We start from the raw sequence: 15700 nt of genomic DNA, 5'->3' as shown, positions 1-15700 counted from the left end.
ATCCCTTATGGTTATGAGAGGCTAAACCCTTAGTTAGGGTCTAGCAGGCCTAAAAAGCCAAAAAATGTATTCTACACTTCATATTTATCAATGCAAACAGATATTTTCTTTTCTATTATCCTTTCTTACTTTTAATTTCATGCATCATTCATCCTTATATCATCTTTGGGGGTTAGGTGCTTGACAGAGGGTAATCCTTAGGAAGGTCTTGCATGCATCTGTTTTAGGAATTAGACGTTCGACAGAGAGTAATTTCTAATAGAACTAAAAAAAAGGGGTATCTTAATAAAATCATTGCTAGACATAAAGTGATTGCATTATGCCCATGCATCAAAGCAAACATCTAGAATTAGAACTTCATGCATTTTATCTATTGACTCTTTGCAAAGAAATTTGGAAGATAGATAGGTAAAATAGGCTTGTCATCATGAGACATCAGAGACAAGTATTCTAATAAATGTGAGTAGGATAAATTCACGTCATTGATAGAGAAAAATCACAAATAATACATCTTAGGCAAATAAGGCATGCTAGGTTCTAACATTCTCATCCTATTGAATTCCATTTTATATCTTTTGTCTCTTTTTATCTATTATTTTAGTTATTGTTTCTTTTAAACTCATCTTTTCTTTTACCTTATCTCATCTTTTCTCTTATAAATTGGAAATTATCCAACACAAAGTACAAAACAAAATCTTTGTGAAAATCGACACTCGAACTTCCGAGTCTTTACTACTTGGACACTTGGTACACTTGTCAAACCGTTAACACTAGTGTATTAACTTTTGCCCTATATATCAATAGGGATTGCAGTTGGATGAAATTGTTACTCGTGAGGTGGAGTTTAAGGACATCAATAAAACTTTTGATTTACTGAGTAAAGGAGAGTGTCTTCGATGTGTGATTTGGATGGATAAATGAGTACATTATTATGCATTCCTAGCCCTTGGATCATGATTTGCAACATGAAAATATTGAAGTTTGCTTTTCCCTTTTGTATTTGATTAAAACTTATTCAATAACGCGGAGCTGCTATCCTATTGCACTGCAAATGCACTTGAAGCACCAGTAAAGTAATTAATAGGGGAGATAATGGTGGTCCTAGTTGCTCCAAAGTGTTTTAATCTGTATACTCCAGAAACAGCATCATTTGGTATTTCCCATTCTATGGTAGCTAACCCATGCAAGGAACTATTATCTACTTTCCACTTGAAAAACAAGCTTAAATCATCATCATCATATACAGAAATCCATCTTTCCCCTTGAAGCCTCTCCACTGCAGCAAATGTGCCTTCTGTCAGAAGGTCATATCTTGGATTGGCACTCCAGAATGTAGCACTTGGTGTATCTCCCTTAGTAAAGTAGCCTCTTTTAGGAAACGCCACGTCTTCCTTTATGTCACCAAATTTGACTCCTTTTGGAGGTGATTCTCCAAGGGGATCAAGTAAGAAGCTTATTTGTACAGATGAGAGATCTGGCGGAGAAGGACCTTTTATAGTGATGTTCTCTCCTTCAGCCATTGCTTGTGCTAGTTTCTTAAATTCTTGGATGTATGCTGATAATGTGTGAGGACCATACAATGTTGAAGCAGCCTGCAAATTTTTATTATTACTTATTAGCAATAATTTACATCTATTTTCTCTCAAAGGTAAAGCCTAAAAGTATGGTAGCATGTGCTGCTTTCTTATGCCTGATATAGTATATCAGGGTAATAACGAAAGCAAGTGCATGTTTGGCAAACGATTATTTTTGGGAATAATTGCTCTTTTTTTCTTCCAAAATCTCTTTTTGAATCATTTCTTCAAAATAAACTGAAGCAAACACATTGAATTAGTCCTAGCTTTGATTTATTAGACATTTATTGACTTAATTTAAGTTAGCTTCTTACCACTATTGAAGTATAATAAGATAGATATTCCTTAACATCAATTGCTTCTGTCAAATATGGATATCTAATAGGTCTATAGTAACTTGATGATTTGGTATCCTCGTCTATTCAGCATACCTCATACCGTTGTTGCTGGTACTCTTCAAAAGTAGCAATATATTGTGAGTAAGTATTTGTCAGTCCTGCTATAACCACATGTGTTTCATCATCGAATTCTCCATTGCTGCTGGATTTTAATGTCTCCTTCACTGCCTCCCTTAGCCTTCTGCCAGCCATTGTTGTCAACTCTGTAATAGTCAGGGTTAGAGCATGTAGTTGTGTTTCATTGTGTAATTAACAATTATGCAGATCACCATGAAGCCTTTATTCATATAAAAAATCAAGGCCCTGTTTGGATAATAGGAGAAAAAATGAAATAAGATTCTTCAAATTAGCTTATGCAAAAGTTAAAATTAGCCTTTGGAGACTAAAGCTAGAGAACTTATACAAATTATCTTATGTATAAGCTAATTTTAGCATAAGGGATAAGTTTATTTTATTTTTCCTATTTTATAATCTTTTTCTATATGTTTTTATAAAGAAGTTTATCCACACAGGGTTCAACTTTTTTTCCTATTCAATTCAAGATTTGACAGTGGAAAGATTACAAACCTCCTGGTACAGAAAGAATGATCAACTTTCCCAGCCTTAGGATTTGGATTGGAAGAATTGCTGGCTGTACCAACATTCAAAACATTATTGATCAGTATATTGTTATGCAAATTGTTACCTTTTAAAATAGCTGACAAGTACTTACTGTAGTCTTACCGCCCAAGGATAAGGATAAAACATTTCGCCGGTGCTCAACAGAACTGGCTTTGGGTTTTGGCAGTCCACTTGATATTGACTTGGTTTTGTCAGAAAATCTCTCACATTCTTCCAAAATGGATTGATCTGGACAAAACTGATCTTAGTTGATAGCACATAGGAGAATAAGCAAGAACCTGATACAAACACTCAAGGAAGTGTTCTTGAAATTCTCTCAGGTCAATTAATCGAACCTAAACAGGGAGGTTTTTGGTATATTTTAAAAGCAGACACAATGTTAATTGATGTATAGTGATGAAGTATTAAATGTTTTATTAATATAACATTTCATAGATATGATTTATATAATATAATTTTTAAATCCAATGGTGAATTTTTTAAAGTTATTTAAGAGTTATTTTAACTTGCATTGGTCTCAACCGTACTTTTTTTATACTACAAAAAGGCCCTCCCACTAGGGTCGGGTGAGGGATTGGAGTAGAGCAAGAGGACTTAGATTCAATTTCAAGTATCGCCATGGTATACCAAAAGAAAAATATAAACACGCTCATATGATATGTCTTTTATATGAAAACGTCTCTAATGAAAAAGTTATTATTGTACAAAAGTAAAAGGAGTAAACATTGTTCATATATGGCAAGATAAAAAGTTATTTAAAGTCGTATGATCATTTGAAAATGTTGTGTGACTATTTTTGGTGTTTTAATCTAGTCTATATATGGCAAGATTAAAAGGTTAATATTTACTTCTTTCACTGTTATATAAACAATTACCAATTTTCCCGTTTGATGTATCCTATGTGTATGCGTGTTTGTTACCCATTTCAATTAACAATCACACATAACTAAAGAGAGAAAACTTGTGTTCCTCACCTCCCCATCGGTTATACATTACTAGAAACTTAGTAACCCATGATCATTGGGATTGAAAGATAGCCTGGAATTTTTATTTTTGGACTTTTTGTATAGGCTTCAAATGCTTTACATATCTTCTGACCGAACAAGTGATTGGACATAAGTATTTAATGTGTTAAAGTTAAGGATGAATCATGCAGGTAATAGAACTCAATCCTTAACCGAAATAATTTTTTATCATACTTTACTTATTTTTCCCTCAAACTTCATATTAGTCAATGCAAGATAGTAAAGACATTTACCTTTGTATCACCTTGTTGAAACCCAAAAAGACCTGGCCCATCTGTAGTGCCTGCTGCAAAACCAGGACCAAGTGCTGCAGGGCATGTTTTAACCACCTTGTTGCTGTCCAATTCAACTTCAATGTCTGTGAAGTTCAGGTACACATGGCGGTAGTCAATCTTCCCAGACAGTTCCTCTGAAGTAGACTCAAACAGTTTCACAGCAGTTTTGAATTGCCTTTCACCTATAATCTTTGTGCTTAATATTTCGTCTGGGTACCTGCTCCATGCAAAATTATAAGCACGTCCTTTTCTACAAGCATAGGAAACAATAAAGAAAGCACATACAAAACAAGGGATACATGCAATACAATATATATATATTATTTTGGTAATTATTCATTGACATATTGCAAATTTTAGTGTTATATTTTGAGGGAACAAAAGCAACGTTGAATTAAATTTAAAGGACAAAAATATATTTAAATCTTTTAAAATTTATAAGACACTATTTTTTATGTTGATCATGATATTAGTATAAAGTTATTCCTTCGTTGAGACCATTGAGTGTACACAAGATACTTTTTCTTCTTTTGATTTATCTCGTGGAATATTCTTATGTAGGGCACATCTAAACACCTCATTCTCAAGCGCAGTTAATAAAAATTGACAAATAATAAAACATTAAAAAAATCATTTATTAGCTTAAATTTCATTCCTTCAAATAAGGTAAATGATATAATTAGTTTTCTTTGATAAATATTTTATATTATAAAGATATTATAAATAAAAAAATTAATTTCTCTTATTATATTTAATTAAAATAAAATAAAACTGCATAGCCAACAAAACTAAACCATACTTAAAAAACAAAACAAAACTAAACCAAAAATTTTATAAATATATTTTCTATGTATTTTGTTAATTATGAAATATATAAAATAGATTGTAAATAACTTAGTATTCAAATATTTTAAAATCTATATAAAATATTTTTATAAATTATAGTGCGTAAAAATTTTCAATTAAATTTTTTTAGTTATTAGTAATTATTAAAATCATTCAATAAGAAAATATATATTATATAATTAGTATTTGACCACAGTTTCTATCAACTCTAGATACGAATAATTTATTGTTGAACGGTTTTAATAGTTTTATTAATAACGAAATTTTTTATTAATATGTTTTATATATTTTTTATTATATTTTATAAATAAATTTTATATGTATTTTAAAATGAATATATAAATATATCTTAAAATATATAAATTCTAATCTATTCAATATATTTTATATAATATAAATTAAAAAAATATATGCAAGATATAATATATAAGAACTATTTGGTCACAATTGTTATTACAAATAATTTCTTGTTGAATGAGTTTAACAATTTTATTAATAATATTATATATTTTTCATATCATATAATTTACAAAACATATTTTAAAAAATACATAAAAATATATATTTCAATAATCTATTAAAAATACATAAAAAATCTATTAATGAATAATATTTTTTCCTTATATTTTACCACTTGTCAGCTTTTTATTAGTTGTGTGTAAGAGTGAGGTACTAGGTATGTGCCTACACAAGAATATTTCTTATTTTATACCCAAAGATCAATCAAAATTTAAATCCGAGTAGTTATAAGTGGTATCAACCATTGTTAATTTATAAGACATTACTTAGTTGTAATACAACATATAGAAATAGTTTGAAATTAATAAGAAATAAGAAATTTAAATCAAAGGAGAGAATTCATATTTTAAAAAAATAAGAGACTTGATATAAGATGCTACTATTATCAAATTAACGTTGTATTAGAATTTGTATTAATATGAAACTTTTAAACAAAATAAAAGTAAAAGGAATTATATAATAAGTAAATAGTATATGCACTAATATATTATCATTCAATCACAAACTATAATGTATAATAAATTTGTCAATTTTTGTAATAATCGACATGATTTTTTATTTGTTAACAAGTCAAACAAAACTAACAAATATTAATGAATTATTATTTTTTTCACTATCATGTCATTTTAGAATTGACTTTAATGAAGGGTATTTTTGTAAAAAAAATAATACACGAGACATTCTAGTTGGATCTTATAAAAAGGACTAAACTTTACTTTTAATTTGGATCTTATAGTATTTTTTTATGTGAAACCAGTTGTAGGATAATATAACTAAATATTTGAAGTATTCATGTAGTGGCTGACATGAATGTGTTTGACACAAGTATGGCATGCCAGCAACTATTTAAAATTTTTTTGTGTTTTCTTAAAAACCAAGAATTCATAGACCTCATCTTTGATCAGAGAGACTCATTACCCGGGTCCCCTGCCTACACAAAGTTGGTCATTGCCATGGCATGAAGAACGGTTGAAGTCACAAGGTTTTCCACTGTCGATGCAAAATGCTCCTAGAACATTTGGTGACACATCTCCAACATTTGATTGGCAAAATGCTCCAACAAATAAGGATCCATCATTCTTCCTCACCTTGGACGCTTGGCTTGCTAGTTTCTTGCAATCCTTTCCTCTTGTGGCCTTAATTGATTGTGCTTTCTTCATTAGTTGTCCAATATCTGCATTATCCATTATTATTATAATACTGAAATCAATGTCAACCTCTTCATAAAATTAATTAAAACAAGCATTAAGGGGAAATTTTCTGGAAGCTCAATCTCCTTTGTTCAGTTAGAGTAGGATTAGTAGCATTAATAGTTTGGCCTCTATTTAATAGTCGAAGTTTTAAGATAGTTGGATTTATTGACATCACCAACTAATATAGTGCTCAATGTTTTACGCTCTAACTCTCCAAAAATAACGTGTAAAAATGTGTTCAATGGGCCCTTTAAGCCCAAAAGATGTCAACTATCAAATTAATTCCTGAAATTACAATAGCCAGTCGTCACTTTAGTAATTAAAATCATGAAAAAGAAATTTTAGTTCTTGAAATTAGTAACTGTTGGTCATTTAACAATTCATCAATTTTATTTCTAAATTTGACTACTGTGGTTATTTTGGTTCATGACTTTACTATGCATCAGCCAATTTAGTTTCTGACTTTCACAATTGTAAATCATTTTAATCCCTGAAATTGGCACTATCAATCAATTTTGTCCTTAACATTACAAAATCAATAAACTTAGTTCTTGAATTTTGCAATCACTATCAATTTGGTTCACGAATTTGACAATCATCAACCAATTTACAGAATATTTGTTTTCACATCAATCTTTTATATATGCACGTCACATAGAAGCGTTAATACACAACACATCTGATGTGTAATTGAACAAAATTGATGTGATTAGATTATTTTAGCGTACACGTGGATTGGACGTGTGTCCAAATACACACTGACATCAGCAATTAATTCGGTGTATTCATCAAACATAGAAGTATAAATAGATTGGGACTAAAAGAAAAAGAAGTATAAATAGCTTAAGCTATGACATACATTTTGAATCTTTATCCATCTAAGATTTCAAAATTTTTGGGTAGCATTTATATTTAAATTGCTGGGTAGCATTTATATTTAAAAAATAGTGTTAGTAGGATTTACATTTTTTATTTATTGAAAAAGTATACTTACATTCCTTACGCTTTTACCAATTCTGATAGATTGAAAAGTTATATATAATTTTAAAAACAAGGGTATCAACCTTGAGAGAGGTTAATGAAATGAGCCCAAAATTTTAAGATACCTGGTACTGTTGAATTGGTGTTAGTAGAATTGTTTTGAGAAGCAAACCAATCTTCAAAGAGTCTAGCAGCAACACCCTTGTTATCTCCGCTAATAAGCTTGTTTTGATTGCTCATGGAGGTTCCATGTGTTGGAAACCAGCTGAATGCTCCAATATTTTTACCACTTGCTCCATCCACAAACCTCATAAGGGTCATTTGTGTGTCAACATTTGTGGGATATCTTGCTCTCTCATCTGCAGGGTTTTGCAGATATGCACTTGGACTCCTGTTTATACCTGCATCCTTCACATCTCCTACAAGAACCAACAAAACCAATATATTGGTATTTCAAGATCCTATGCAGGTTAGTCTTGTTACCCTATTTCATGTAGACTGTATGATATCAATATCTTTATGCCTTGTCCAAGGTCGGCCAACCTAAAGTAAATTTTAGAAAGATTTTTTTACTTTGAATAAGAGAGTTATATGCCGAATTTTTTTTTTTTTTGTCTACCCTATGTGTCCTTTTTCACTTAAAAAAATAACCCAATGATAAATAATTTTTATTGGTGAGCCTAAGACTTTATGTTTGAGTTGTTTTACCTTCGAAGTAACCTTAGACTTGTCTAATATTTTCTACTCAGAGTGTTTTTTTTTTATTATTTATTTTTTTGCATACAATAATAGCAATCAAGTTAGAACCTATGGCTATGCAAATTACTTTAACTCTGCATTACTAGGTTGACTATAAGTGTTCTTTACAATAATCGTCATAAGACTATTCTACCTTATTTCATTTTAGGATGCCAATAACTTTATAGTTTGTCTATCATTTTCTATTTTATCCCCGTAATTAATAACTTTATGGCTTGTTTAACATTGTCTACCATATAATTGGAATTTTATATATTATTTTATTATTGATATTACACTCACATAAAAAATATCAAATGATAAAATAGAAATGTTACTAGTATTTATTAAATATTTAACAAATAATTATCCATGGCAAAATAACAAGTACCAAAGTCTTCCTAGGTAAGACGTTGAGTTCATATAGCATGGAAACACAGACATGTTACCTGTATTCATAAAAATGGAACCAGGCTTGAGGTTGTTGTGAGCTTGAATAATGCTTTGTTCTATTGCATTCGCAATGGCATCAAAGGATTGTTTCACAAAACCCAGAGAAGTCACAGAGTAAACCACATATTGCAGGTAACCGCCAGGACCAGCATGTGTATGAGTCCCACTGATTGCTACATTTTCTTCAGTATACAAATTTCCAAACCTTCACAAAGGTTAACCGTGAAACAAAAGCCATGTTATTTTTTTGTTTTAAATAAAAAAAAACTCATCCTTTTGTTTCGGTTCCCTTTAGTTTTAGGGGGTTTGATGTCCCTTTTAACTTGGTCATTGGAATTATAATCAGTATGCGCCATCGATTAGGAGACATATCTAATTATTTTCATCCCTACTAAGTAGAAAACTTATTTGACTATCTAAGCAAAATCCTTCTCCTACCCTCTCCTTCATTAATGGATTGTTTGGTTCAAAGGAGGAGAAGAGAGGGGAGGGATTTTAATGGAAGAGAGAGAATCATTAAATGAGAAGTGAAATTCATTAACATTTGTGATTTTCAATCAATAGTAAAGATTAATGTGTTCATAAGAGTATGTCAAAAAATGTGTTACTTGCATCTCTCTTCTTGATATGTTTAGTTTGCACGTATACTCGGTTGGGTGTTAAAATCATGCAACTAATCAAGTGAATTGCTTAACTTGGTGTACAAAGTGAGTCCAAAATTTGTTGTACCTTGAATTAAGTCTTTCAAGCACCTTTATAGTAAGAAGCTGGGATGCCATTCCAGCGTCAAGGTTGACAAAAACAAACCTAGGGCCTTGAAGGCTCTCGGCCACAATGAAAGTTCTAGCTCTTAGCCGGAAATGAATACCAGCAGTGTTCTGTAAAGGGTTGGCATAACCCATCATGTTCACATCAGCAGCTGGACCAGTCATGTCATAACTCCCAACCCCAATCAAGTACTCACCATGTGCACCTTGCATCCATGTCCAAGCATACACCACCAAACCCAATGCAACAATTACATAATTCTGAGCCATTTTGCTAGTAATTCATTCATTTGGGCTGATGCTAATTTTCTTATATACATAATTATTAGGTGAAAATTACTTGGATTCGGAGAGCTCTAGCTAAATGTTTTTGTTCTTTTTGCCTATACTAAGCTTTTATGTTGGCATTAAGTGCTACTGCTTAGGTAACGACGAATAGGGAAGTGAGCTTCAAGGTGTTCTTTTGTCTCTTGCCATGGGATTTACATGAACTAAGCCGAATGTACATGTGTACGCATATTTTGATGTACAAATCTTGACTTCTAGCGCATGGAAGAATGGTTATGGTTTAGTTTCGTTTTAGGCCATACAAAGTAATGGTTAGTTGTAAGCAGCTTAGAAGAGTAAATATATACATACACCACAATTAGTCATATTAGCTTTTTTGAAAACGAGCCACAAGAAATGTGTCTTTCAAATGAAAATTACAGTGATTCTTGAATATACATTTAGTCGTTAAACTAATTTTATAAATATGTTTAAATTATTCCAAGACGAGGACTAATTTAATTGAAGAAACACGTATTCGCAGGCAGAAGCTACACAAGCATATTTCATCATGTAGGCTAAAAATTAATTCCATTTTTCGTAGTTTAGAAAAGCTAGTCAGTTCTGATCCTACAAAATATTATTATAACAGGGGAAAGACAGAAAGATGAATGTGAAGTTTTGTAAACTAAGAAGCAAATCCAGAGTTTAGGAGTGAATGGTCTTCATTATCTTAATCATTCATATATTACTTCATGATTAAGGTTAAGAATGCCCACACCAACGTGCTGTAGCCAAAACAAAAAATATGAAAAAGATACTGAACTAATATTTTATTGGGTGTCGATCCCACTTCTCGAAAAACCGACTAATATTACAGGCAATGAAGAGCCAATTGAAGCTTTTCCACAATACATCCCTCAGCAATAGCAATTAGAAGGTTCTAAAACAATCTATATACATTCTTCACGAACTACTTGATGGTATATAAAATTAATTGAACATCTTTACCAAATGCTATATACCAAAACACAAGTTGTAACATTAGAATTCAGTGCAAAGTAATATACTAAAGCTGAGCATCACTCTGATCTAACCAGGAAGCCAAGAGTTACAAAAGCACAAAATAAAATAACTTGTTCAAGCCACAAGGCGATCAACATTGAGCTAGCAGAGATAGTAAATAGACAGCTTGAGTGAAAATATCTTCCCTGTCAGCACGGTCAGTTTAAGGAAAAACTTTGAACAATAATTAAACATAACTAGAAACATCAGTACACGAGCAATCTTATTGCTGCTGTGACTCTGATGTTGATGTTCCAGTTTCAGCTGGGGCAGATGCAGCCTGTGAAGATCCTGATTATGAAGAACCTGGCTGCATAGAATGTGGATAAGGATGATTTGCAGCTGGTGGCTGGGATGGAGCCGCTGCAGCATTGTATGGAGGTTGTGGGTATTGATGATAAGGGGGAGGTGGTGGCATATAACCATATGGTGGATAATACTGATGATATTGACCAGGTGGAGGAGGCATCATTGGATGGGCATAATGTTGCATTTGCTGCTTCTCCAAACCGGGGTTGTTCTCCTCTGACCCAGAAGGCCCACCAGGAGCATCTTGGGATGAAACAAGAGCTCCCATTCTTCGAGGATCCATTGATGGGTAGTAGCTTCTTTCCTGCTGAGGAGGTGGTAGATTGTTATAGTAAAGCATTCCTTGGGTTTGGTCCTGGCTTTGCTTCTGTGATATAACTGCCCGAGGCAACAATCCACTATGAGCTACAGATGCCTGCTGCCTTGCTTGATCAGAACCGTCAGACTCGGGTTTCGTTGTCTGAGGCCTGCCCCACATCAGCTTTAGCCTTAGGCCCTTAATAACCAATTTGTTGGAGAGTTCTTCTGCTGCCTTTTCTGCACCTTCTCTGGTTGTATATGTTACAAAAGCACAAGCCCGTTGGAGAACCATTTTGATGGATTCAATTTCTCCATGGGCATAGAAGTGATCCCGCAAATCCTGCTCAGTGACCCTAGCATCAAGTCCACCAACATAAAGAGTTTTAATGCTCTCATCCTCAGGAGCCTCCAGAGTGGACATCTCTCCTGCCTTGCCAAGTAGCTTCAAAGCCACTGGATCATTCACCCTGAACATTTTGAAGCATGAACAGAAAATTAACAATGTCAAAAGCATGCAACAATATCATAAACGTTACCAATTATGCAACTAAAAATAACATCAGTATCTGTAGTCACAAGGAAATCATGCAGAGAAAAATAAGAATGATCATTATACCCAATTACCCATGATGGACTAAAAATATAAACCAAAATGTTATCCTCACAATAAGCTGTTTGATAGCTATTGACTGTCAGTGCGCCGCATCATTTTTGGCTACTATAGAGGATTAAAGGTAATATAGGAATCTTCTTTCATCCATGTCAATAAATCTCTTACTATACATATTGACAAGTAGCAAAATACAAACAAAATGTTCATAAAAGTCTGAAAAATTACAGGCTAATAAGGACCATGAAAGCAAGATTAGCCCTTCCATTTCACTAAAAACAACCAATTAAATACACATGACTTTAGTCACATACAGAAGGAAACAAAGACACCCAAGATTGCCAGTATAAAAGGCAGTTAGTAACTTAGTAATGAATAAAATTTTCCCACGTTGGATCCTCAAATGTTTATGTAAAATAGTGGTTTTGACTAATATTTGACTCCACTTGGTGGAATAAGGCTTGACTATTGTTGTTTAAAATAAAGCTCCTACAAGCAGAACCATCACATGACTTTGCTGGGGGGCGGGGGCGGGGGGAACTGCAAGTTTGTTATCTTCTTAGCTACACAGCAGGTCATCACACAGGACACAAAAGAACCAAGTGAATGCCTAAGAAACCAACTACTATATTCATCAAGGAAATGAAAAATCTTGAGTTTCTTCCCAATGCCAATGAGACAATACATAGAAATACTAAGTTGGAATAAAAAGAATAACTGAAAGAGAGATCAAGTCATAAGTAAGGAAGTCAGTTTGAACCATACATACCCATAATAACGATCTTTAATATTTTGTTGAGACAATTCCCCAGTTACTGGCATCTCATGTCTATAAGGGCACTCAGCTCCTCTGGTACATTCACCCCTTATGTAGAAACTGCAAATATGCGCTCGATTTCTTTTGTAATATGGAGTTGTCCTTTGAAGCTTCAGGATAGTATCATTTGGGCGTACTTTACCATAAGAGGATTCATAATCTATACCAGCTCTAGCCTGCACCAAACTTTTATTCTTAGTAAAAAGATCTCAATCAAGTAATGACCAGAGAGAACTGAGTCAAAATAGAACAATTTTTATAAAAAAAAATGATAAAGAAAATTTGAAATTTTAATAGCTGTTGTCAAATGAGAATGTTAAAACCAGAGTTCCATGGTTGAGGTATCTGCATGTAATTAAAAAAATCCCAAATATTACAAAAACCATGCAGGTCAAAAAATAACGATTCAATCACAACTACTTACGGATTGAACTAAAACTCATCACTAATATGAAGTTTTTTCTTTTAGAAAGATCCTGACAAGGACCAGATAAGGTAGATAGCTTCAGGTGGAAACTATGCAAAACTGGAATTGAATTGAAATAAACCAAATCAGAGCATTAAAGAACGTCGTGGTTGAACATAAATACAAGTGTAGCCAATCAGATAAAAAGAGGCAACTAATAGGTTTGTGCCCAAATTATGAGAAAGTTCAAGGATCAAGCTAAGTTATCAGGAGCTGGTCATTTGTCATCCAAAACAAGGAGCAAACGATTAGCATCTTGATTCTTGAAACAATTACAATCGCAAAACATCACTATTTGCCAATCATTAATTAGGTTCACAACTATAAGTATAAATACGACTTATCGTAAGGAACACATACCTTACGGTCATGCTCTTCAGCAAAATACTCCCTATTAACATCACTCTTTGGAATGGCATCATTGGAATCAATACTAAGAGCCGAGTCTCGAACTTGAACTGGTAGTCCATATTCAAGATCCAGAAGGCACACTTGACAGACATTTTTCAACTTACTACATGTCTGACAGATCTCAGTTTTCTTATATCTTGCATCTCGACCAGGTCTCCATCTAAAAACAGTGAATGGCCGTGTACAAATCTTGCACTCCTTATCATACTCTGCTTTTGTCTGCACCCAAAGATAAACATAACAAAAAGAAATTAAACAGCCAATTGGATTCCCAGAATCTCATCTTTAATGAAACATGCTGAAATCTGAAAATTATTAACTATGCACATTCAGGGACTCCCACAACACCATAGTTTTTCATAGTACACCAGAAAATCACCAAGATCATATAATGATAGTTTCAAACCACTCTGTGATTGACAAACTTAATGTTCCATAGAATCCACACTACCAAGATAAAAAAAAATGAAATAATTAGTTAGATTTAAATTACCAAACAATGAAAGGACCACTAGACTTTTATTAACTAGAATCTCGAATTCAACTGAAAGCAAAAACTAAAACATAAAATCCCTCTCATTCAAAAAGCTCAAGAATAAAGCCACAAGTACAACACTTCCAGATTCCAAGTTCACAATTCACACAATTTAAAACAAAACCCTTGCCCTCCTCAATAACAAAAAAACATTATAAACTTCACACTTGCATCTAGAAAATTATCATCCTCAGGTTAACAAATTGCACAAATTCACTGTTCAATTCTAAATAGCTGCTCATATGACGAAATTCAATACACCAAAACCTTATAAACTCAGTTGTTCCTTCAACCTTCAATTCCCCAACAAACACCCAACAAACATTGTTATTATATATAGGCAAAGTGATTCATAATCATACAATCATCTACCACGCAATTTATAACCGTACAATACAACAACAATCAATAACCCATTCAATCTCATGAAAACAAAACACAATCATTCAAATAATTAAAAAAAAAAAAACTAATGATGGTAGTAGATTGATTGGAAACGAACCATTCGAACGTAGGGGCTGTCGCCGAGGCAAGATTCGCAGATGATGGGGAAATCTGAGCGCTCCCAGCCGTCGGCCTCGTGGTCTCTCAGCAACCTATGCGCCATGGTTTAGGTTTAGGCTAGGGTTTCTCAACAATAACCCCTTCCTCGTTACGCCAAAAATCCAAGCTGAAGAAGGAACAAGAAAGTAAGAAAAAAGAAGCAAAGAATGTGATTTAGAGCAAAATCCAAATCCAAAATTTCCGTTGGGTATGGATTTAGGTGCTATCAACCGCAGCAGGCACCAAGTGGCAATATATATAACGGGTCGGATCGGGTTCCGTTTATCACACGCTTTCGGCTTAGTTTATATATATATATATATATATATATATATATATATATATATATATATATATATATATATATATATTCTGATTCCTAAAAGTGTGAATGCTAAAAATTGGTCTATCTAAGATGAAAAATTTAAATTTAACTCTTAAATCTACAAAATGTTTGACAAATTAATCATACAGATAATTTAATGAGAAATTAATTTATAAATTTTATAATTTAATGTTAAATTAGTCATCAAAAAATGTAATTTAAGTTTAAATATATTTTTTATTCTTAATAAACATTTAATTTTGCATTTATTCTCTACTTTTTTTTGTTTCCCATAAATTAATAAATAAAAAAAATTCATTTGTAATTAATTAGGATTAACAAAATTTGTTAATTTATCTAGGAGTAAACACAAAACCACTAATGTATCAGGGAGGAAAAACAATCTAAGATAGAAAATAAAATTATTTTGTTATTAGAGATTCAACCCAAAGCAAAATTTATTAGAGAGTAAATATAAAAATTGAGTCTTTATTAGGAATCAAAAACATATTTAAATCTACAATTTATTGTCAAATTTATCCTTAAACATTACAACTTAATGACAAAATAATATGACAAATGTAGCAACATCACCATAAGTGGGTAGATTTAAATGATGGTATAATCTCTTCAATAATAATAATAATAATATTGACAAATAT

At 32.3% G+C, this 15700-nt stretch overlaps 2 protein-coding genes across 2 annotated transcripts; both read right to left on the bottom strand.

Annotated features, from left to right (window-relative positions):
* Positions 1 to 853: 853 nt before the first annotated feature.
* LOC114382117 (neutral ceramidase 2-like) lies at positions 854 to 9680 on the bottom strand. The gene is made up of 9 exons (XM_028341356.1): positions 9353 to 9680; positions 8620 to 8828; positions 7558 to 7851; positions 6177 to 6432; positions 3852 to 4110; positions 2696 to 2821; positions 2540 to 2603; positions 2006 to 2175; positions 854 to 1592 (listed from the first exon to the last, which is right to left on the bottom strand). The coding sequence occupies exons 1-9, from the start codon at positions 9658 to 9660 to the stop codon at positions 1038 to 1040; spliced, it is 2241 nt and encodes a 746-aa protein (XP_028197157.1). The 5' UTR covers positions 9661 to 9680; the 3' UTR covers positions 854 to 1037.
* Positions 9681 to 10513: 833 nt separating this feature from the next.
* Positions 10514 to 14949, bottom strand: LOC114382321 (zinc finger CCCH domain-containing protein 40-like). Its single transcript, XM_028341647.1, has 4 exons — positions 14673 to 14949; positions 13585 to 13854; positions 12711 to 12934; positions 10514 to 11798 (listed from the first exon to the last, which is right to left on the bottom strand). The coding sequence occupies exons 1-4, from the start codon at positions 14775 to 14777 to the stop codon at positions 11018 to 11020; spliced, it is 1380 nt and encodes a 459-aa protein (XP_028197448.1). The 5' UTR covers positions 14778 to 14949; the 3' UTR covers positions 10514 to 11017.
* Positions 14950 to 15700: the final 751 nt, after the last annotated feature.

The sequence above is a fragment of the Glycine soja genome, chromosome 13 (assembly GCF_004193775.1).
Source record: "Glycine soja cultivar W05 chromosome 13, ASM419377v2, whole genome shotgun sequence".
NCBI classification, from domain to species: domain Eukaryota; kingdom Viridiplantae; phylum Streptophyta; class Magnoliopsida; order Fabales; family Fabaceae; genus Glycine; species Glycine soja.
The sequence above is the reverse complement of the archived record's forward strand: the minus strand, read 5'-3'. Positions and strand labels throughout refer to the sequence as shown.

What these genes read in the sequence shown, in the direction of transcription:
- LOC114382117 (XM_028341356.1), bottom strand. Translation starts at nt 9,660, where the DNA reads ATGGCTCAGAATTATGTAATTGTTGCATTGGGTTTGGTGGTGTATGCT. An exon ending in TTCAACAAGGTGATACAAAG is followed by an intron (nt 2,822 to 3,851) that starts GTAAATGTCTTT and finishes AGTTTTGTCCAG; the next exon opens with ATCAATCCATTTTGGAAGAA. An exon ending in CATTCTTTCTGTACCAGGAG is followed by an intron (nt 2,176 to 2,539) that starts GTTTGTAATCTT and finishes TGACTATTACAG; the next exon opens with AGTTGACAACAATGGCTGGC.
- LOC114382321 (XM_028341647.1), bottom strand. Translation starts at nt 14,777, where the DNA reads ATGGCGCATAGGTTGCTGAGAGACCACGAGGCCGACGGCTGGGAGCGC. An exon ending in ACAGCCCCTACGTTCGAATG is followed by an intron (nt 13,855 to 14,672) that starts GTTCGTTTCCAA and finishes CTTTGGGTGCAG; the next exon opens with ACAAAAGCAGAGTATGATAA. An exon ending in CTGAAGAGCATGACCGTAAG is followed by an intron (nt 12,935 to 13,584) that starts GTATGTGTTCCT and finishes AGTTTGGTGCAG; the next exon opens with GCTAGAGCTGGTATAGATTA.